Source organism: Mauremys mutica, chromosome 3 (genome assembly GCF_020497125.1).
Source record: "Mauremys mutica isolate MM-2020 ecotype Southern chromosome 3, ASM2049712v1, whole genome shotgun sequence".
In the NCBI taxonomy this organism is placed as follows: Eukaryota; Metazoa; Chordata; order Testudines; family Geoemydidae; genus Mauremys; species Mauremys mutica.
The window spans coordinates 14,893,337-14,917,865 of NC_059074.1; the positions used below are offsets into that span (position 1 = coordinate 14,893,337).

At 44.6% G+C, this 24,529-nt stretch overlaps 1 protein-coding gene across 1 annotated transcript in view; it reads right to left on the reverse strand.

Moving 5' to 3' along the window:
- Positions 1–5,002: 5,002 nt before the first annotated feature.
- Positions 5,003–24,529, reverse strand: part of TFAP2D (transcription factor AP-2 delta) — a 52,728-nt gene continuing 33,201 nt past the window's right edge. The window contains exons 7-8 of the mRNA XM_045012000.1: positions 23,191–23,304; positions 5,003–5,222 (exon numbers count right to left, since the gene is read on the reverse strand). Coding sequence (XP_044867935.1) covers positions 5,003–5,222; positions 23,191–23,304 — 334 coding nt within the window. The remainder of the gene's footprint in view (positions 5,223–23,190; positions 23,305–24,529) is intronic.

Below are 24,529 nucleotides of genomic sequence, written 5' to 3' on the forward strand. Positions count from 1 at the left end.
TTCTTTCCATGTGACCTTCACTTGGCAAAGGAAACTGAAATAATATTCGTCTCCCTCCCAATCAGCTATATTTTGAGTCTTGTAGCATCTGTAATGGGGGAAGAGGAGAGGATATGGTTATACAGTAATTACCGTCCTGCATAATTGTTGTCATTGATTTTACTTTGTGTTGCAAGGCTGGATCGTCTATTAATACTGGTTTTTTTATCTTCCTTTAAAGTAAATAATTAGAGCAGCCGAGTTGCCTCTCTGAAGGATAAAAGAAAGTCAGATTCTCAGGGAATTAATCATCAGCCCTTTCGGGTTGATGATTTGTAAGACCAAAAAAAAGTAGCGTGATTAGAAAAAGTGTTCAGAGACAACGAACTATCAGGAAATAAAAATGCCTTTTCCTTAGTCAAGTGTCAGCTGTGCCAGTGAGTCAATTTCAAAGGGAAGAGACAAGCAGGGGCAATATTTACACAAAAGCCTATGATTTGGGAGGACTCTGCATGGTCTGGTTGCCATATCTTCTAGCAACAAATGGACGAGAAACTTCAAAGAACGGCTGCCTGGTCGGGTTTGGAGATCTGACAGTCTTTTCCCAATGGATATTTGGAGTTCACCTATGCGGAGGGAAGGGGGTAAAGCTAGGAGCCAAATTCATTCTCGGTGTCCCTCCATCAAAACGATGGAGTGACACCTGCAAGGAGTTAGGTACTAAAGCTGCAGCAAGCTGCTTGCTAGCTTTTCAACATCAAGAGCAAGTCTCTCTGCAGTCTTTAAACTTTAACGGGTAGAGTCATGGCCAATCATCTGCTGGGCTCACTCACTGCAACAGGTGTGTAGGAATTCCACTAATTCTCTCTCTACCTGCTGTATAACAGGCATATGTTGCTCTCTCCTTAATGTGCATTTGTAACTCTTAATAGCATTATAGGGTGCTACATGGGAACACTCAGGCCTAGTGTTTAGAGCAGGGGCTGAAAGTGCGGACTACGGGATTTTATTCTCAGTCCTGCCACTGATTTACTGTCTGACCTTAAGGCCAGGTTCGGATCCCCTTGCTCCCAATGAATAATACCCTAACTCCGTCAGTAAGGTCATCACTATTAGTCAATGGGACTACTCATCGAGTAAGCTGCTACTGAACCAAAGTAAGAGCAGCAATAGCTGGCCCTTAATCTCTGTGTCAAAAGGAGAATTATACTCATTTACTTACCACTTCTTGGGTTTTCTGAGGCTTACTTAATAAAGCTTTGTAGAGCACCTTGGATTGAAGATGCCATATAAGTGCAAAGCTATTCTTAATAGTGTTGTCAGTGAGAGCAGGTGCTAACAGAGCTGCTGAACTGTCAAAGGCTGGGTGGCCTGGTTCAATTAGAATAAGGCCCGATCCAAACATTCACACGAAACTTGAGCACACATCTATTATGGGGGTTAAAGAAAAAGTTGGTTCATTTTTTTTTATCTTGGATTTCAGCTGTGAAAAAGATGTTTCTAACCTGCGTAGAATGAGAAATTCATGGATATGTGATGAGAGAGCTTGTTCCAGTCCTAATTTCTAGATCAGAAATGAGCACATATACTTGGATATACTTTGGATAAACACCCACCATTCTGGATACTTCTTTGAATCTAACTTGAAGCCACTGCCCGTCATTCAGGCTGATCTAATGGATGAATGGGATTGGGATGCTTTCCATGTGGTAGCAAGCTTGAAACCTAAGTAGTAACCCTCAAAAAGCTAAACTGACATAAGCAAGTTTTAAACCGGTTTCAGTGCATCTACATTAGGGGTTTGCATTGGTATAACTAGTCTGGTTTTAAATCAGTTCAGTTACATTGGTGCAATTTTTCTCTATAGATAAGACCTGAGAAAGGAAAAGAAGGGGAAATGTTTGTGTGCATGTGTAGGTAGGGTGGATAAGAATTTAGCTTGGGATTTTCAAGGAACCTAAGAGAGTTAGTTGTTTGAATCCCACTGAATTCTAAGGGTATTTTGGCATCTAATTCTCTTAATCTCTTTGAAAATTCCAACCATTGAAACAGAACTTAAATATATTTCCGCCCCCCAAAAGAAAGTAAATACATTCCTTGGAAAGACTGAGAACAAACAAGCAAACACAGAGAGAACATGAGCTTCAATTAGGTTCCCAAGCAGCGTTTTGATGTGTTTTGCATTCAAAGAGTTTCAGGGGAGCAAAGAAGAGAAATAGGAGTATGAGCTGAGCTATAAGAAAGACCACAAATAAAAAGAATCTCATTGACTTGAACACGTTGCAGATCAGACATTAAGTGATTCCTTTCTAAGAACTGCTAGTGGACAATAGGGCATAAGTGTGGAAAGCCGGGGCTTAAACAGCACACAATTTCTATTAATGTTAAGTGGGTAGAACGGTAACCCAAAATACAAATAATGTGCTCCATTGATAGCAGTGACTGAGCTCCAGCAGAGAATGTAAGTATTTTAAGAGTAAAGACTGCAGAGACATTAGAATGTATATCGAACACCATATTACTTTACATAGAGGCATGTAAGCATTTTTTTGGCTCAGATATTTGATCAATATTCTAATTGGATGCAGTGCCTGGGCAGAATTCATGACCACAGATACTTTGTAGAAAGCGTTTCAAAATTTGTAATGTCATTGGAAAATAATGGGGGAAAATTGAGCCTGTATTTGTTTTCCCCTCTCCCCCACACATCATTTTATAGAACAAGCTACGTAGCGTGTCAAAAATGTTTCAGAATTAAAAACTTTGATGAAAAAATTACAAAAGTGTTAGGGTTTTTTTTCTTGTTTTTCCTCTCTTACCCCCAGTAGTTCTAATATTGATTTATTCAAGTTTTTTGGAGCTAGGGAATGTGCCTCTTTTTATTTGTCAAATGAATTTCATGACACTTTCATAATGTGGTCAATCTGGAGATATTTTTAAAAAGGAACTTGACATTAGTGGGATACTGTCACCTTAAAAAAAAATCCAGGGCCGAATCCTGAGACATACTGAGCGCCTGTAACTCCCAATAGTTTGAGGGAGTTGGGTTGGACTCAACGCACTTAGCACCTTTTAAGATTTTGCTTTCTGTTTATTTCTGCTTATTTGTTTCGTTATTTTTTGCATTTCCCTCAGCTTGGGAATGAAAACCGATGAATGAGTTTCTGTGTTGCTTATAGTCACTGACTAGTGAATTTCATTTTCAAGTTTCTCATGCTCTAGCACAATCCTGCAATGTCTGAGTTGCAAACGTTGCATGAAAATGTTTGTTTGTCTTTCACAACTGTTTCCACAGGAATTTTTAAAAATATGTCAGGGAAACTTTTGCACAGGTCTTAGATTTTATATAAAAAGCTTTGTTTCTACAAAGACTAAATATAGGGCTAAATTTGACCCAGCAGTGACTCTTTAACATTTGGTAGGTTTTCTGAAACTCAATCAGCTCTCAATACATGTATGAATCCTGCTCCCAATGAAATTAATGGCATAACTCCCACTGGCTTCAGTGGGAATAGGACTGGGCCACAATTGACTCACTTCCGCCAACACTTCAACTCTTTCTGAAGGCCAGTTTTTGTAATCCCAGCTTGGTTGTCCTATCTACTTACAGCCAAGGCACTCTTGCACGTGCAACAATATTTTTCCTTCCCCAATAAAGAGACATGACGGAAACCCAAACAAAGAAGTGGTGAGCTAATGAAATAAAACTCCTCTGGCATGAATTGGCTGGATGGAACTAACCTAAGACAAGACAAAGTAGAATCAGACCGGAGACACTTTTGGCTTGAAGTGAGTTGAGCCTGGAGGATGCTATGGATGGCTCCATTTTGGATGATGAGTGGGGCAGGTGGTAAAGTGAGGCTTTAGAGATACATAAGCAAGGCCTTTAAACCTCTGGCTGCTGTGGACAAGACCAATCTATCCCGAGATATCATTTATTTGAAATGGGATTTTTTTAGAACTTCTGATCTGAGTGGGCGTTTTTGGAAACTCCCGAGTCCCAGCTTCATTGCTAAAGACAAACAAGCTGCAGATACAAGCCATTGAAGAAAAGAAAAGCATCGTAAAATCAAAGCAAAACAAAAGTCCTCTCCAACCACTTGCATCAATCTATTTGAATACAGACCCAGATATGACTGACTGCAGTTTTGGAATTCAACTGCCAATACTAGGGGCCGATAAGGGATAAGGGGCAGAAGCCTATCATTTAATCTGACCTCCAATGATTACGGTTACTAGGGCTTTTGTTGAAACTATCAAGGCTCTTTCATTTTAGACTGCGATGTCCTTCACATGAGAGGCACCAGGGCTGCTTCTTGAACAACCAGGACAGTTCTCTGGCATGCTTTGGCATAATTCCAATGCAGATTTACCATAAATTCCCCCACTGGGCTGTGCAGCCCAGATATTGAGTGGTCCACTCTTCCCAGGTGTGCAGCCCAGATATTGAATGGTCCACTCTTCCCAGGACATAAAGGTTCTTCTCTTTCCCCTTTCCAAGTTTCCATACTGTTTCCTGATGGTCAGCTGATTGGGCCAGCTTGGTAGGGCGAAGGAGGCACTCTTTCCATTTTATCCATCGCATGGGCAAAGTTTTAATGCCAGATCTGCGTATCCCATGACTCTGGTGCTTGCCCCATTCCTAACTATGCTGCTGGATAAGAAAGTGCTTCAAGTTAGCCCCGGACAAATCACGCGTGCCACCTCATCTGAGTACGGAAGTGCTTATAAAAAACAGTGTTAGTGTATCATTGGGAACGATCAAACACCACGTGCACAAAAAAAATAATTTAGAGCAACATAAATAAAAAAAGTGACAATTTCATCACACAATTACTGTACACTGCTTTTCTCAGGGTTTTTTTTTATCTTTTTCTTTTTTCCCCTCCCTTTTTTTTTGTTTTTTGTTTTGTTTTGTTTTTTTGGTCCACTGGAGATAAATCACCCGCAATGATATAGATATTTAAAAAAGAAAAAAATATCAGCAGCAAGACTCTCTGGAAATAGATTCTGTTTGATGTAGCTAGTCTGTCTTTTCTGTTTTGCCCTCTTTCACAGCAGCCTCTGAAGTTTTCCGCAGGGGGGCTTTCTCCGAGTTGGCGTGTCCTTGGCCAGATTCTGCGGCTCCTCCGTTTTTGTGCGATGTGTGTTTTTCCAAGTAGTTCAGCATTTCGCTGAGAACAGTTTGGAAAGTGCTGAGGGCAGCACATATTGCAGGAGTTCCAAAGCCGTGAGTGATCAAACTGTACATGGGAGAGAGACAGGGAGACAGAAAGAAAAGAAACATTGACGAGTTTACTGTGCACTGATTGTCTTGTAGTGAAATTCAAGACTTTCCCCCTCAAATATTTATTGCCTTGGGAGGAAAGAAATAAAAGAAAACCAGACTAGATGCAACTTCAAAGGAGTGTTTTTGCAGTAGGAGGATAAGGTTTGCAACACCTAGAGCCAGCTTCTCAGAGGATGTAGCACCATTGACTTCAATGGGGCTATGTCGATTCACACTAGCTGAGAATCTGTTCCCTATGCTCACTGGAATTGCTGGGTTAACAACATCTTTCTGTGGTAGATTAAATAAATTCTGTATCGTTTGCTGAGACTTCCAGATGAGACCATTAAAAACCAAAGGCCTGATTGCTATGCACAGACATTATAGATCCTAAGGTAGTTTTAGTCAAGATAAAGGTTTGGCCTAGTGTTATTGTAAAGCTGACAGACCCCAGTAATCGGGATCAAACCTGGGACATCTGAAGCTTATTGTATGAGCCTCTACTGCGTGAGCTAAAAGCCACATGCCTCTTAGCTAAGGCTCTAGGAGACTCATTAATCGCTAGATGGTCTAGATGCTGCTAGGGAGGGACAGCACACCCCACCCCACCAAGCGGGCATGGGTTACATCATAACAGTCCTTTTCCTCCTGCTGCTCCTGCTCTGCACCCCAAAAGTGGCTACATTTTAGTGGTGCTGCACAGATATAGTTGACAAAGTGCTTTGAGATTAAAGATGCGGCACTCTCCTATTGTTTATTTGATAGCTTTTGTTATATAACAATAGGCAAAATCCTGCTGCTGGGGACATACTGAAGAGACAGTGTATGGGATAGCGGCTGGTTTTGACAATAAAGAGGATTGAACCAGTGACCTCGCAAGCAAAAGGCGTAAGTGCTTATAGCTTGAGCTAAAGACCCACACTTTGTAAGTATGGCTGTAACAGACTCACATCCTGTGCGGAGCAGGCACAGGGGTAGGGTGACCAGACAGCAAGTGTGAAAAATCGGGACGGGGTGGGGGTTAATAGGAGCCTATATAAGAAAAAGACCCAAAAATCAGGACTGCCCCTATAAAATTGGGACATCTGGTCACCCTAACAGGGGTAGCAACACATGCACACTGAACAATGAATTACACTTGCATGAAATGAATGCCCCCTGCTGCTCAGTGGTGACTCCTCTGGCTGGCTAAGGAACTGCACTGATAAGCACCAAAGAGCCACTAACCCATGCAGCTAAAAAGCAGCTGGCTATCATGGGGGATTCCCTGTGACGTGGAGATTGGCAAGAGTGGTTTAATGCACTAAAACACCTGCGGTTCTGTCAGGGAAGCATCTCCTGTATTCTAGAGAGCAAGGATGAGTCTCCTCAGCATTTTGTCTCCCCAGTCTTACCAGACATTTTAGAAATAAGTGACAGCTTGTTGACAAGAAGTTGGAGGAGGCGAGTGGGGAGTAGGGTTGCCAGGTGTTTGGTTTTCGACCGAAAAGAGCAGTCGAAAAGGGACCCTGGCGGCTCCGGTCAGCACTGCTGACTGGACCATTAAAAGTCCGGTCGGCAACACAGGCAGGCTCCCTCCCCAGCTCCCTACCCAGTTCCTGGGAAGCTGCTGGCATCTACCTCTGGCTCCTAGGTGGAGGGATGGTCCCCAGCACCAGCTCAGCTGCTCTCATTAGCTAGGAAATGTGGCCAATGGGACCTGAGGGTGCGGTGCCTGAAGGCGTGGGCAGCACGCAGAGTCACTTGGTCGCGCCTCTGCATAGGAGCTGGAGAGATGCTGCAGCTTCCTGGGATTCTCCTGAGATAAATGCCACCTGGAGCCCACATCCTGCACCCCCTTCTGCACCCCAACCCCCTGCCCCAGCCCAGATCCCCTCCCACACCCTGAACCCCTCATTTCTGGCCCCACCCCAGAGCCCGCATCCCCTAGCCCGGAGCCCATACCTCCTCATACACCCCAACACCCTGTCCCAGCCTGGACCCCCTCCCACATCCCAAACCCCTCATCTCCGGCCCCACCCCAGAGCCTGTACCCGCAATTGGAGCCCAAATCCCACCCTTGAATCCCAATCCCGTGACCCCTCCCGAATCCCCCTCCCACATCCTGAACCCTTCATTTATGGCCCCACCCAAGAGCCCTCACCCCAGAGCCCATACTCCCTCCCACATCCCAATCCCTTGCCCCAGCCCAGTGCAAGTGGACGAGGGTGTGGGAGAGTAAGCAACAGAGGGAGGGGGATGTAGTGAGTTGGGGCATGGCCTCGGGAAAAGGGCAGGGTAGGGGGCGGGGCAAGGGTGTTCAGTTTTCTGCAAATAGAAAGTTGGCAACCCTAGCGGGGAGCAGCAGAAAAGTTCCAAATGCAGGGCACACGTGCGTCAGGCAGGCTTGACTTTCTGCCTCTCCTAGAAGCAGGAAGTACCAGAAATCTTAGGGAGGGTCATGGTCTTTTGAGATATCTGACTGAGATGTGGAGAGTTCAGTTGCTCAGACACCTTGGAGAAGGCCCTAGACATTGGAATCTGAATCGCCTAGTCTTCTGAGGGTTCCCATAAATAACAACAATAACAGAGTAATAACTAGCTCCTATGTTGCATTTTTCAGCCAGACATCCCAAAGCACTTTTCAAAGATGTTAAGCATAATTATTCCCATTTTACAGATGGGAAAAACATTAACAATAACTACTTAACAATTACTTAATAATAATATCTGGAGGCCCTATTGGGCCTTCATTTTAGTTATAGTAAATGAGGAAAATCTAAATGTATTCAGACTGTAGAGTCTTTTCCTCTCAGGACAGGGACAGTCCTTTTTTTATGTTTTGAAAGTGCCTGGCACACTGGACAAAAGATTAATATTTTACACCAATATTGCCATCTTATGTGATATTTGCTGTTTTTCTTAAAGTCCAAGCTTCTGGAGTCATGTGATTACAGAGGATCTCAATTTACATTCTGATAGTGTAAGTTTCAAGCCCTCATGACTGTGGAGAAAAGCTTTAAAATACAAACCCTAAAGACTGTAATACTAGAAGGCAAATAAAAGGAACCCAAATGTCAGGAATCGGGGGTTAATCTCATTATTTTTAAGCCACACTCCTGATCTTTCAGGGCCTGGTTTATGATTTTGGAATGGCCAGGGTTGTGTACATTGGAATACACAAGGAATATTTGTTAGCTTATATTCAAGTGACAGCCGTGAAGCTCCTTTGATAGTTGCCAGTATGCACTGTCATTTTGTTTGTTTCCCATGATTACAGAAAAGCCAAAGGCCCATGAATATGTAAGAATATGCATTTGTGCAAAGGATTGTGTGGAAGTGATTTATGCAAGCCCCACCCCCCTCTGTTTTTAAACATTCTGGTCATCAAGTCTGGGCATAGAAACAATACCATGTGACTAAGCTGGCCTGTCACATCATGAAGAGCAAAGAGGGAATACTATACTGAACACTACCAGGGAACAGTTCACCAGCAGCCCATCAGTGTATACAGGTGGGCAGCTCTCAAATAATGAACAGAACGGTAAAAAACACCACCTGTCTGCAAACCATGTGTAGGTTGAAAACAAGCTGTATACATTGCATCAAACCAGTAAGCATCATAACTAGAGCTGATTGGAAAATGGTTTCTTTTTCTGTGGAAAAAATCATGTTTTCAGTGACAAATCATCCCCCCAAATATTTTGATTCTGAAATGCCACCTCAATACCTCACAGGAGTTGTAGATCAGGCGTCTCAACGTCCCATTCTTCTCTATAGGCTGGGCGCCCTCATAGGATCACATCTCCCATCATGCACCCCAGTCACACGACCGCCATAACACACGGCCTCCCTTCTTCCAAAAGAAACAGTTTTGAAGACAATTTTTTGACCAGCCTCACTGTTTATAATTTATTGTCCCCATTTTACTGATAAGGTGCAGCGAGGCTGAGTGACTATGTCCTTTATTCTTTATCACAGTCATTCACCTGGGCCCCACCATTTTCTTTAACCCTTTGAAAATGCTGCAAAACTTGGATAATTTCCCTTTACCAGTAACAGTAAGTTTATTCCAGTCAGAGGAGAAAGGATGGCCTTATGTTTAAAGCACAGGTCTAGGAGACTGAAGACGTGGGGGAAAGTCTTCAACTACAGTTCCATAGCATCCACATTTAGGTACTGAAATAAAAGTGGCCTGATTCTCAGAGGTGCTGGGCTCCTTCTGAAATCAAAACAATCTGAGGGTGCTTAACATCTCTGAATCAAGTCATTTTTATTAAGGTACCTAAATACGGATTGAGGAGCCTAAAATCAAGCAGCTGAGTTTGGAAATCTTGGCCTGAGGTATTCCCAAGTCTCCTGCCCTCCTCCTTGTGTGACCTCAAAATAAGTCACTTCACCGTTCCAAAATGGGGGTAATAACATAGCACAGAAATATTGCAAGGCTAAATTAACTGGGTTTTGTACCATGCATTGAGATCTTCACATGGAAGAAGTTATTTAGGATCGATGTGTTATAACCATTATGCTTTAGTACACCCGGCATATATTCCTGCCTACAGTCATGCCTAGTGTTATGATGCAATTATGGCTGCTCATGTTTTAATGATGTCCTTACTTAAAATTAAAACATCCCAGTGTGCCTGAAGGCTTGGACTCTAGTTTGGCAGCTACCTCGAGCACTCCTGCACACCCCAGGCGGGTGGCATGCCATTGCATCGCAAAAGAAACATGCTCACTCTCCATGGGTGGTGCCATCTGCACCAATTTTTAATACCCTAATTAAGAAAGCAAAAACAGAATCAGGGACCCACTGCCCAAGCTTCTGGGAACATGAACATCCGAAAAAAACGTAAGTGACTATCCAAATTTCACAACATGCTGCAGATGACTGGCAGCAACCACACACAGCTCCCAGATGAGACTCCAGCAATGGAAGAGAGAACTAAAACAGAGCCTGATTTCCTTACTCATGCCGAGTGACACCTTACTCCACAAGTGCTCCCATTGACTTCAAGAATCCTTTTGTATTTCATTTGCAGGATCTTAGGGCTTGATTCAGATACCTTTCCTCAGGGTAAGTGGCATAAGGAAGCCCTCGGGAACATGTGTGGAGTCTGAGTAAAGGTATCACTTACTACAGAGATAGAGAACTCTATAAAACTATACAGTTAGCCTGCAGGCTCAAAGACACTACCCCCAGTCAGCTCCCTTCATAGCCAAACACATGTTAGGAAAATGCCATCATAAAAGGATGGGCTTTTCTATACCATGGATAGCAAAGATGAGTTCTGATGGGACAGAAAAGGTGGTTCTAGAATCTAGGGACCTCCACCAAAAACATCCTGCTCCACAGAGCTCAAATCTTGTGGCTGATTTCACCTATCACTAGAGTCCATATGAAAAGAGACCGTCTCCAAGGCAGCCAAGACCCAGACCATAAAATGTTTTGTCACAAGACTGACAACACTCAGAATTTCACTAGAGAGCAAATATAAAGCTAGTGGCCACTATACACCATAGTACAGCATGCACTGCTTAGCACACGAGCCGTTACGTTCTGCACTAGCTGAAGTTCCTGGGTGTTCATCAAGGATAGTCTCAAGAAGCGCACATGATATGGTAGCAGGCCAGGCTAGAGATTGTAAGGGGCTGGATATCCAGGTGGCGGTCTGGATCTGAAAAAAAAAAAAGTCACAACCTTCTGGCTGTGGGTGAAAAGCATTGTCTTTGACACCCATTGCTGCCTGAGAATCCAGGTGCAAATGGAGGCCCCCCAAAAACTCACAGGTTGAAGACCGCTGTGAAAGAAGTTGGGCTCAAAGAAACCAAATGCCTTCCAGGTTATCTTTCCACCTATGCATCAATATCATCTTCGTCTTGTGTGGCAGACAAAAGAGAGATGATAAACTGAATGAGCTTTAGGCATTTCACCACCATCCGCACCCCTCTCTTGGGCAGAGGAAGTGTGTTGTCAGGATCTGATGACAAAGAGAGTTCAAGCTGAGTGCCATCAGCATATTGACGGCAGTGCAGTAGAGTATCGCCAACCCCAAGCATTCAGAAATCATGAGTCAGGCCCCCAGAATCATGAGATTTACTTAAAAATGGTCAAATTAAAAAAAAAAAATATTTAGGTTCTTTTGATTTGCCTTCTGGGTTTTGAACCTCAGGGGTTACATTGCTCAGCTTTTCTCCACAAACACAAGGGATAAAAACTTACTCTCTTAAATCAATGAGAGACTCACCTGACTCCTGGAATTGTGGCTTTAAGGAAAGCATCAAATATCACAAGCCTCACAGTAAAATCATGAGAGCTGGCAACACTGGCAATACAGCCCCCACCCAAACCTTTCACTGCCAATGGCCAAGGAGATGGTGACAGAATGATAGCTACACAAAGCTACATGGAAGAGACCTTGGGCAAGCAGATGAGAAAAAATCCTAGCCAAAGGAACTCTATTGTCCGTTACTGCCTGGGCCAGTAGTACAGTCTACCCTTTGTGATCTACGGTGTCAAAGACAGTTAATACGAAAAAAAGAAAGGATCAGTATGGACAGCCTTTGTGTGTCACCAGATCACTGATCAAGGAAACCAATGTAATTTCAGTAGCATAACCAGGCCTAAAGCCAGCCTGAAAGAGGCCAAGGATATTGGAAAGCTCTAGATGGCGCCAGAGCTATGTGACCACAAACTTCTTCATGCGCTCGGCTTCTTCCAATTCATGCATCTACACTGAAGGCAGCTTTCAATAAGCAAGAGGAATGGAATCAAGACAGCAGCTGTTGCACATTCCGGTGGTGAAGTGACAAAGGGAAAGTGGCATAAATGCAGTAGGTGGGTGTGTAATGAAAACATCAGTAGGGCTCTTGAGTTTGGGTGTAATACTGGAGTTGAATTTCAAAACCTATTGTACTGATTTTTTTTTTAACTTTAAAAAAGAAGGAAGTTACAGTTGCCCTGCTCCTGATTTCTGCGCCTTTGGTTTCTAGCATGCCACTTTCCTCGTCATCATGTCAATATCATGCCAAACAGCCACAGGAAACTGACAACCTCAATCACAGAGATTATCAAGCGATAAAAATGCCTGCTGAAAAAATGCCACTTGAAAGTTGCTTTGTATCATCAGCGTGTTAGGCAGAAAACAATTTCATTCACCGTTATGCTGATTATTTTTACTGTATGTTTTCAACCTGTTATTTTATTTCTCCGTTTACTTAAGATTGCCAGAGGTTTTCTTCTTGCTTCTTTTGCCAGTTCCCCGCACTGGCACAAGTGTCACTTGCAAGAAAATGATATTTCTTATGCCACCATGCCAATTTTCACATCACTTGGCTCCAGAAGCTGGAACTTTAAGTAAAATACCAATTATTGTGGGTCCACCAATACAATTGTGAGGTTGGCAACACTGAGATGTCATTTTTACAGTACCATTTTTCAGAGTAATAATACAAGGTAAGAGTGGAATTTTAAAAGTACCTAAGTAATTTAGGAGCACAAGTTGCATTGATGGGAGCTCTGCTCCTACATCACTTAGGCCTTGTCTACAAACAAAAGTCTCTCCTTAACAATATCAGTTTAATTAAAGTGGTACAATACTCTTAGGCTACATCTACACTTGCAGATGTAGAGCACCGGGAGTTAAACCAGCCCTTGGAGACAGCAGCAGGGAAAGCACTGCTGTGTGTTCACACTATGCTCCGTGTGCCCGTGGAGCATGTCCACACTAGCAGCTCTTGCAACGTCACAGGGAGCAGTGCATTGTGGTAGCTATCCCAGCGTGCAAGTGGTTGCAGCGTGCTTTGGAAAGGGTTTGCAATGCCTAATGGGGCAGGCACAGCATCACATGATGCAGGGTTCCCAATCCCATTGTTCCATGGGCATCCTACAAGATTGCCGGCTGCTTTTCAAACAGGGCCGGCTCCAGGCACCAGCATTCCAAGCTGGTGCTGGGGGCGACAATCTGCAAGGGGCGGCAGTCCCTGTGTTTTCGCTGCCCCAAGCAGCGCACCGAATTGCCGCCACGGACGGCGAGGGCAGTCCGTGTGCCCTTAGGGCGGCAGGCGCGTTTCCATGGCGGCGGCAATTTGGTGGCAGCTTCTATGTTTAGCTGTCCACGGCGGCTTCAGCTAAACATAGAAGCTGCCGCCAAATTGCCGCCGCTGCGGAAATGCGCCTGTCGCCTGAAGGGCACAGGGACTGCCCCTGCCGCCCACGGCAGCAATTCAGCGCGCTGCTTGGGGCGGCGAAAACTGTAGAGCCGGCTCTGTTTTCAAATGAGGGGGTGGGGAGTGTGACAGGGAGGCTGTGAGGGGAGAGACAGTGTGTTTTCGGGAGCAGAGTGTGTCAGCATGCTGTCTTGTAAGTTCAGACAGTGGCAGGGGGAAAGGGGAAATCCAACATCAGCCCCCACCCTGTGCATCTCTCTCTCTCTCTCTCACACACACACACACACACATATGCACAAACACCTGCCTCTGCAGCAGGAGCATTCCATAGTAATGGTTTGCTTTGTGTCCAGGGCTGGTGCAACCATTTAGGCGACCTAGGTGGTTGCCTAGGGTGCTAGGATTTGGGGGGTGCCATTTTCTTTGGCAGCGACTGCGGCGGCCGGATCTTCAGCTGCCCCGGTCACCACCGGCATTTAGGTGGAGGGAGCTGGGGTAGGGGGGCACGGGGAGGGCCGCCTGCAGCAAATAACCAGGGGGGGGGCGGCACGCACGGGAACTCCCTGCCCCAGCTCATGCAGGAGAAGTGAAGCGGCAACGGCGTGCTCGGGGAGGAGGCGGAGCAGGGATGAGCTGGGGTGGGTGGGGGGTGCCTCAGGGCGGAGGAGGGGAGCTGCCGCGGGGGGGAGGCAGTCCCACCTCTAACAGACATAGGTCATGTTTACACTATGGGCACAGATACAGCACAATAGCTATCCCACTGTAGTGCTGTAGTTTAGACACACGCTAGAGTGACAGAAGGAGGTTTTCTGTCACTACTAATTCCACCTCCCTGAGCAACAGTAGCTAGGGCAACGGAAGCATTCTTCCATCAATCTAGCTGTGATCTACACCAGGGTTTTAGGTCAGCATAGCTCCCATGCTCAGGCACGTGGATATTTCACACCCCTCCCCATAGCAATGTAGACCTCCATTTTAAGTGTAGAGCAGGCCATAGTTATTCTGGTACAAAAACTGTATGTGGACCAAGCCTCAAGTGCTTTTGAAAATCTCACTGCTGTGACCTTAGTCTATGAAGAATTATCTGTATCTAAATAAAGAAAACAGACCTTTGTTTTGATTAAATACTATGTGGGGACTGAGAGATAATGAAGAAGTGATGTTGGGAGGAGTTCATCACCCAAGGATGGTTGCTAGTGAAATGTCACCATAATGGCTTTGTAATGTAATTGTGGATTTAAAAGAGTTACTCTGAAAAGAATGATGTGGCCCTGGCATCTCATGTCCCCCCTGCTCATCCTCCCCAGACAATTAGAGATGTAACAAATGTATAACCAATCCCAACACCAGGCACAACAGGCCTGGTTATGGGAGCCATCATGAGCGTAAAACTCCAATCAAGTTCAGAGAAAAGGTTTGTAAAGGTCACATATTGCTGGAGTCTGGCTGAAGCCTTACAAGATGACGGATGTTCCAGTGGTTCGGGTGCTAATCTATGACCTGGGTGCAAATCCCTGCTCAACCACAGACATCCTGTGTGACCTTGGGCAAGTCACTTGGGCCCATATCCTGAAAGGTGAATGGGAATTAGGAACCCCAATACATTTGAGGATCTGGGACTTAGTCTTTCTGTGCTTTGGCTCCTCATCTACAAAATGGCACTTTTCTACCTCACAGAAGTGTTGAGATGGGTAAATATATTAAATGATTGCGAGGGGCTCAGATACTACAATGATAGGTAACATATAAGTACCTTATATGCAACATGTCATGATACATCTGTGTGGTTGTGATGCCACAGTATCACATATATCCATTACGATTAATAAGATTTTGTCACGGTAAAATTATGCATAATCCACTGCACAGTCATGGTGAAAAATAGATATTTTCACGTGATAGTTGTGGCAACCATGTGGACCATGCTGCCGTGCACTAAGGGTGAGTTTGCTTTGATCTAATCCTCTTTGAAATGGGACTGGACCAAAGCAAACTAATGAATTGTTCACGTGGAGCGAACTGCAGTGCATTAACCGTTTGTTTGGGCGCTTTGCTCTAGTCTTCTTTATTAAAACCAATTAACCAACTGTTAATACATGGCATCTGGTCTGCATAAAGGGAAGAAATCATGGGTCTGTGACGGTGGTGACCACTCTGACGGAACTGAATCTGTAACCACTGGTTTCACTTGGCCTTTGAAGACAGTTGGAGGGATTGAGGTATAGGCTGATAAATGGTAGTTGGGGGTTGGGATTTCTAGCGCTGATTATGAGCTGTGCTTGGCATAAGGAATGGTTTGAGTGAAATTTGTATTTGGTTTTGTAATTTTAAATAATTGGCAAGGGGCCCAGAGCCTGTATATGGGAGCTTTTTACAGTTCTGAATCCAAAGAATCTAAGGTGCCACAAGTATTCCTAAATCCAAAGATAGTAGCTAAGTAATGTAATGGGGAAATGTATATATCCTTGATGTACTGAAAAGTGAATTAGAGTTGAAATCTTGGCTCCACTGAAGTCAACGGGAGTTTCACCGTTGACTTCAATGGGGCAGGATTTCACCATACATTTAAAAAAATTCTTTCAGTTTCAATAAGTTAAAGGGCCCATCCTATATTCTTTGCACACACAAACACACACACACACACACACAGCTTCCACCAAATCCAATGGGAATTTTGGGTCAGCAACAAATGTAAGATTAGCCCTAAACCAAGATTTGCAAAAGTGACTAGTGATTTGGGGGACCTCAGGTTTTGGGTGCTTCACTTGGGGCACCTTGAAAGGGATTGATATTAAAGAAATACTGAGCACACACCCTCTGAATATCAGGCCTCGGTACAGTATCTCAAACCGGGCACCCAAAACCTGAGGTACGCTAAGTCATTAGTCACTTTTGAAAATCTTGGCCTAAATTGGTATTAGTAAAAGCCATTTAAAAAAAAGTACTGTACAAAACTTTTCTTGGCAATGCCTTTCTTTCTTTCTTTCTTTCTTTCTTTCTTTCTTTCTTTCTTTCTTTCTTTCTTTCTTTTCACATGCCAACATTCTTTTGAAAGCAGCTACCATTATGATATCTAGGGCCTAAATTTAAAATTTGAAGGATGTAAAATTTGCTATGCTAATGTTAGCCTGGAGTTTCCTTAAATCCCCTAATAAACCATTTCATTTTACTTTGCTTCCATGACTTATTAGTGTTTTGGGAATAGGCAGAATGTGAAAGGCAGTGTGGGATGAGGGACACTGCCCTTTCAGGCTACAGAAGCCCTTTAGGTACTTTCTTTGCTAATATCATTTTGTGCTTGGAGAGATTTTTCTTTTCTATTGAAAATTCATAGAGTCATATTTGACCACTAGAGAGGCATGTGGCAGATTTGATGACAAAACCCTGTGCAAGGGTAATTAGGACCTCATAACTGTTTTCACTACTGCAGGTCTTGAACTTGGGCGCTCGGGATCATAATGCATGAGCCCCCCACTACTTGAACTAAAAAACAAAGGTAGTAGCAGACTCATACACGTCTATATGTGGGCTGCTCCCTAGGAGCAAACAAAAAGCCACGGAGAGGCAGGCATCAATGTGGTTTCACAAATGCTCCCAGCCTTTGGATGGCCCTGAGTTTTCCCAGGATTCGCGTGCTCGCTTCCTGAACTAAGTGATGCATTCTGCCTGGAGCTGTGCGAAAGCTCTCCCATAAATCTGGTCTGTACTAAAGTCTTTCAGCATGTTCGTAGCCAGGTTATGGGATGATTAACTCCAAACCTAGTTCATATCCATACATGACACAGAAACACATTTCCTAACTCATGGCTCTGCAACATGTACCAGCGCTTGCTGCCTGTCGGGTAACTCATGTTATTGTCATCCTTTAATTCGGACCTGGCATGATCCTTTTGTAGTATAGATCAGAAAACCGAACTATGCTTTTGTAACCAGGTTTAGCACTTTCCTGCTTCCCAATTCTCTTTGCAGGAAGCCATCTCAGAGGGCAATGACAAGGGAATTTTGAAAAACACCCCAAATCCTCTATCCAGACTCACGCAGCATAGGATAATTGCTCGAGATTTTCCTAGAGTGCCCTTATAGAAACATGGCTGCATGGTATCAGTGGATGGTCGAACATAGTTAACACACCGTACACCTGCAGTGTAGAGCTGCTGAAACTGTGTTTCCTGTATTCAGGTCAGATAGGTATGTCAGAAGATAACTGCACAAACGTGGTTGTATCAGTAGTGTAGATGAGCCTATGGTTTATGCCTGTCTACTAAAGTTGTGTGAAAATCAGCAGTTTTCAGGCTCAGAGGGAGGTTCTTTGAAGCTTTTCCTTGCTTTCAGCTTGCGTGAGCTTTCAGTTTTGCATTTGAGCAAACCTAGAAATTCTTATTCCTTCACTGGAACTATTCCTGTCCTTAAACACATGCTTGAGTATCTTGATGAACGAAGGTCTCAACAAGAGAATGCCACTGCCTGATTTGAGGTGAAGAATTAAAACGTTGGAACATAGGAATTAGCACACTCTGTCAGATCTGAGCTCCATCTGGTCCAGTATCTGGTCACTGGTGCTAGCTAGTCCCAGATGCAAGAAACTCTGCAGTTGGTAGTTATGGGATGAGCTTGTTCCTAATAAAAATTCCTCATCATACCCAATAAAAAAGGGCTAGATTCTGCTTTGTACATGGGAGTTTATATCCCTTCCAAAGCTCTTGTTTATGTCCTAATATTTACTATTCATTTATGTTGTCCATGTAAATGTGCAGTCTTTTTCCCATCCAGTTAGACTCTTTTCTCACAATGCTTTTCTCCTTATCAGTTTTGAATTTGCCACCTTCCAATTTCATTCCACATTCCCTTGTCCTTGGCTTATGAGAAAGAGTAAACAGACGTTTCCAGTCCACTATCTCTATACTAAACCTGAGTGAAACTACATCCCTTTTTTTATTTTTTCCACCTAAAGTCATAATCAGCTCAGATTAGAGCAAGAGAGAGAGAGAGGCAAAAGTCCGATATTCTTCCTATGTTTGCCAAGATGTTTGTGACCTTTCAGAACAACTAGTGCAAGTATGAAGTTTGTAACCCCCAATAACTATCTAGTGGTTTTGTCACAGGACAGAGAGCTTTGCAACATTATAAACTTCCTCATAGTACAGGAGGTAAAATGTAGTCCGAGAAAGATTATTATATTGGACTATAGCTGGGACAGCAGGTTTGTACTCTTGTTAAAAAATGTCACTGAATCGTTGATGACCACCAGTGGTCATTACCTCAGTTTTATTGACTCATCCGGGAAATATTATGTTTGGAGAGCACTAAGCACATGATTGGCACTCAGATTACAAATAACGCCACTAAGGATTATCTTTGCAATCAAAAAGGGCTACCAATTTATTAAAAAAAAACAATTTTGCAATGTCGATGTATATATTAAGAATGAATAATTAATACATTTCATGAGCATCAAAGCCCTGGACATTATGACAGAGTATAGGGCAATTTAATCCCTGCCATAAATGATTGCAATATCTTTGACTTTACTAGAGTCATACCTATTTACATCAGTGGATAACTTGCTTGAATGAATAGGGTGGTCCCCAACTTTTTTGTGGCCAGTAGCACATTCATGTTGTCAGAAGAGTGTGGCGGGCGCCAACAATTTTTCAAGGCTTATTTTGTATTTGTACATTAAATAATACGAAAAACTTCATATTTAATATAACATAATATATGAATCCAGAGAGAAGAGAGAAGCTGGAGAGAAGCAGCGAGGACAGAGAACACCAGCGCCTGCAGCATTGGCGTTCTCTGTCCCCGGCAGGAACGGGGCCGCGGCTTCTCTCTGGCTTACGCCACGGCCCCCGCACCTGCCAGGGGCCGAGAACACCGGCGCCCACAGCCTGCAGCCCCGGAGTTCTCTGTCCCCGGCAGGCGCGGGGCCATGGCTTGTCTCTCCTGCTAGGCACTAGGCAGGCCCCGCACCTGCTGGGAACAGAGAACACCGTGCTCGCAGCCTGAGTTCTCTGTCCCTGTCAGGTGCCGGGCCACGGCTTCTTTCCCCGCTGGGTACTAGGCGGGTGCACATAAATGCCCCGGTGGGCGCCATGGTGCCTGTGGTGCCTGGAATAGGGTGATCACTTCATCAAGCATCAAAAGGTGGTCCTCTGAGATGGACCAAGGCAAGGTCAACAACGCACAATTTTTTTTGTAAGGAAGAAAGGAATAATACCTTATCCAATGAAAGCAGTGGAAGCATAGAGTAGGGCAAATGTACGGTAGCTACCTATATCATCATTTAGCTGGGACATTTGAGCAGACTTCCCTGTTTTGGTAGACATTGCTCTGGGATCTTTAGTAACCAGTAAAAACCAGAAGCTTGGTTTTGTTTCTGTTCCAGTCAGTGGCCTCTGTAGCAGCCCAGGGCTCCATAGTAGTAAACTGGGGACATGACCTGACTGAGGCTGGGGCTCCGGGATCCCTCACCGCTGCGGTGAGTGGGAGCTCCAGGGTGCCCCCGACGTGGCAGCAGAGCGGCTCTGGAGGGTTTCCGCAACCTACGGTGAGTGAGAGCTCCAGGGAGTCCCACCACCATGGCTGGGCAGCTGCAGGGGGTCCCTCCGCTGCCCACCGCATCTGGGCAGTTGCAGGGTCCACCTGCCACAGCAGGGAGTTGCAGGGTCCCCCCACCAGGGCAGGGGCTGGGAGTTGTGGGGGCAGGAGGGATGGCCGGGAGCTCCAGACGTGGGGCAGAAAATGTCATGGAGGTCAATGGAAGTCACAGATTCCGTGACATAATCGTAGCCTTAACCATGTCTGAAATGTCTAGGATCAAAGTCTGGACAACATTTAATTTAAAGATGGGTCCAAGCCCATCCCAACATTTCAGGGTGTTTGGATCCAGGAATTGGTTTATCCCATTATAGAGTTAGAGGACAGATCTGAAATCCTGACTCATGTTCAGATTACAACTGCCACTTCTCTAACCTGGGGAATGTCTGATTGAAGCCCGTTTCTTATTTTAGTGTCCTAGATTTTTTACCCTCTTGACCTCACCTATTGACTGATGTAAACCACATCAAGGCCAAAGCCAATCAAGTGACCGGTGAAGGAAGTTCTGCCTTTAGGCTCCAATTCAGCAAGATACTCAATTTAAGCACCTGAGTAGTCCCACTGAAGATAAGTTAAGCATCCTCAAGGATGCTAGCAGTTGGGATTGAAGTCCCAGTGTAGCAGGTGTGACAAGATGGCCAATGTTAGTATGGTGGGTCCCGTGCTTTTTTTGACGGGGGGCTAAGACGCCACCCCTTGCCCCTGCTCTTGGGCACCGAGGGCCCCACTAGTGGCCCTGATAGGTGGGAAAGGAGGGAAGGGGGGAGGGGTCTGGCTTTGCTCCTCACTCTGAGTCCCAGTCCCTCTCAACCCCTGCAGGTTTCTTACCCTCTTCCCCCTTGGGTGGAGTTACTCCCAGTCCTTAGATGCTGGGGAAGGGAGTCTCCCTGCCCTGCTGGGGCAAAGTCTCTCTTACTTCAGTTCTCTGATCTTTCCAATATCACATCACTCCTCCAAGCTTCAGTCCTCTCTCCTTCCTCCTCTTCTGACTGCCTGAAGCAGGGGATTTTATTAGGTTCCTGACAGGGCCTTACTTGACTGCAGGGGCTCCAATAAACCTGTAGCAACCCTCCCTAGTCTACAGGGAACCACACCTTAATTAGCCTAGGGCTTATATATTTTCCCTATACCACTCTCCCACTGCTCTCTAGCCCTCCTGTATCACACAGGGCAGCAAAGGGGAGGATGGGAATCTTGACTTCAGTATTAGGTCCGTTCCCTCTGTGTCCCTTTTAAATCCCATTTAATGTAATGTGCAAAACATATCAAGATTATCTGCATTGTGTCACATTTGCTTTGTGTGCATATAATGTGATTTATCCATTCCCTCAACAGGATGGTCCCATTTATATCAGCTTATGATTGATGGGAGCTCTGTGTGTGTGTGTGTGTGCATCTGTGTGTGAGTAAAGGGGAAACAAGACTCTGGAGACACTGAGTACTGTATGGCTCAGAGGACTATTAATGGGAACTCAGTCCAGAATGGTACGGACTGAAAGCCATTACTCTTACAGGAGTTTGCCGTAAAAGAGAGTGGTATGTGTAGTTAGTTAATAGATAATGTGCCAGTAGATGGTGCTAGAGAGCAGGCAACATTGTTCCTGGTTTTGTAGCACCAAATACAATTCGTTGGCATGATACACTCCAAATGGCTACTTGTGGGAGCAGTTTACATACAGCTCTTGTGGTGTCTCTAGCCTCTGTTTGCCAGAAGCTGGGAATGGGCAACAGGGGATGGATCACTTGATGATTACCTGTTCTGTTTATTCCCTCTGGGGCACCTGCCATTGGCCACTGTAGGAAGACCGGATACTGAGCTAGATGGACCTTTGGTCTGAACCAGTATGGCCACTCTTATGTTCTTATGTTCTCTTCTGTTATCTCTTAGCAGGTACCATTTGATGGCTGTTCAGTGGCTTACGTGAAATAAATTGATAGTTTCAATCAAGTTATTTCGTGGTTAATAAATAACTTGCACAGCCCAGTACACCGCACTGAAACCATTTCCTCCACTGGCAGTAACCAGAAACTTTGTTGACAGTCTCAGTAGAAAGGCCAGGGACTGCTGAACCACAAAGACGTAATTATCCTCTCCCAGTCTCTGGGTCAGGATGAGGTAAAGCTTCTACTACTACTATCCCTGTCTTGTGCGAAAATACTCAAGGGCTGTCTGGCTGACATAGACCCCACCTGAAGCTCATGGTAGTTTATGTGCGAAGAGTGGAAGGATGATTTTGTAATCAAGATTTTAGACTAGGAATTAGGAGCTCTGGGTTCTGTCCCCAGCTCTACCATAGATTTTAGCGAAGTCACTTAGGGCCCAATTTTCAAAGGTGCCTAAAGATGCAGATAGGCACCTAGTGAGATTTTCAAAAGTGTCTAACTAGCTCTTGTTCCAGTCAGAAGGAATTTGGCACCTCAGTGCTTTGGAAAACTCCACCAGATGTCTATCTGCATCTATAGGTGACTAAATACCTTTGGAAATCTGGCCTTGACTCTCACTGCACCTCAAGTGGCATGGGCAGGATAATACTTCCTTTCTTCCAACCAAGGGGGCAAGAACCTTTGTAGAAGTGAGGGGGCACCAGTCTGAAACTGTTGCTTCCACCTTTGATCTATTTATACCATAGGCAATTTGGGGAAGGGACTTTCTCTCACTATGTGTATGTACAGCATGGCTGTAATCTCAGTTAAGGCCTCTTGGTGCTCTGTAGGGAATGTGTCCACTGCCCCACAGTTTGAACTCCAGGGGTGTGAATAGTGGTGTGCACCAATGTGCTGCACTTTAACTCTCCCAAGTGACACTGTGGGTGCAAAGTGAAAGGTTCCTACTGCACATTAAAGTAGCCCTGTTTGAAGGGGACTCTCTTAATGCAATCTAGGAGCCTTTTAGTTCACACCTGCAGCATCCACATGGAGGAGTTACAGCTTATCTCCCTGCTGTTCACACCCTTGTAGTCCAAACCATGGGGAGATAAGAAAGCAGGTTCCACTGTATTTGAATGCAGAGTCTTTATGAGATCCAGCTTTGTAATTTTGTCCTTCTAAGCAGAAACAAAATATCTTTCAGTTCCTGTAGAAGAAATCCAGTTTAAAAGACTTCCCATCCACCTCTCCAAGATCTCTCCTATTCAGTTAACCTAAGCCTTTGTCTTTATTTGGGAAGTTGCACCACAAAATGACTTCAAAGGTCATACCTGAAGTGTGTTAAATGTCTCTGGATGTCGAGGTCTAATATTGGAGTTGGTCTTGAGGATCCAAGGGGCGATCTGTCTTGACTCAATAGGTCCTGGAATTCTTTACATATTTGTCTAAAAGAAAAGGGGAATCATTTAAAAGGGATCCATGCAGTCTCCATTGTGAGGCTGATACCCACACCAGACATCATAACAATTCAACATTATTGGTGTAGCATCTGTGAGACCAGCCCTAGCACAAAAATGGTTTAGAGTGCAATGATATACGACAGCAAAAAATGACCAAAAGCATCAGTAGACAGACACTGTCAGCAGCATCTTCACAAGTCTCTCTGTAGGACCCTGTCTAGATTAAAGAAACAGGTTGTGTTGGAAAACAGGTTTCCTGACCTGTTTTTACACATGATTTTTGCACCTAGAATGGAACAGTTTTAACACCTTTAAAGATGTGTTGTCTGGGTCAGCTAACACACTTTTAAAGGGTTAAATTTTGTCTACACTAGTGGCAGGGTATGTTTGAAAGCCTATTAACATGATAGGCATACCCTAAACTTCTCTGCAAAATTTGTACAGACACTATATAGGCAGGCAAGATGATATTTGCACGTGCAAACTGGCCAACTGTGCATAAAGTGCCACGCCAGGCCTCCTTCCTGGGTCCTTCTAGCCTATCTGTGGGTCATCTCCAGCGTCTGAACCCAGGACCTATTACAACTCAACACAGACCTCCCTCCTAGGGCTGACCGGAGGACAGTAATTCCATTTTGCAGCAACTTTTGAAATCTGGCTTTGTTCTGCATCAAAAACTTTTGAATGTTTTCCCTGAAATGGAAGTGTGCCAAAATGTTCCCTTCAGGCTGAAATCTGAGCTCTGTGCCCATCCACTGTCATTAGGCTTCATTCAGAGGAGAGTTTTTCATCCCACATCACTCTGACTTAGGCAGAGCAGGTATTTGAAGCAGCGTCTCCCACATCTCACCCAAAGGCCCACACCATCAGGCTATAAAGTATAAGGAAGTTGCCCCTTTCTTTCTCTGTTTCCTCCCCTGCCTGATAAAACCTTATTCAAAACCAATAGGTCTCCACAAACATTTAGACAAAAATGTTCACACCAGCTGTATCATCTCTATTCCTGGGCTAAATGAGCAACTCCATTAATTGGCAGCAATAGTGGGCAGCTCTCCTCCTGCAGAACAGCCAGTGGAGGGGAGTGTGCAAATGTACATTACACAACTCTGCTGTTAAAATCATCTCATCCTGCATATCCAAGGCCTACAAAAGTTTGTGTCCTTTTAGTAACTGATTCCCTCAGGAGTCATCTATTGGGGGTGAACTTGGG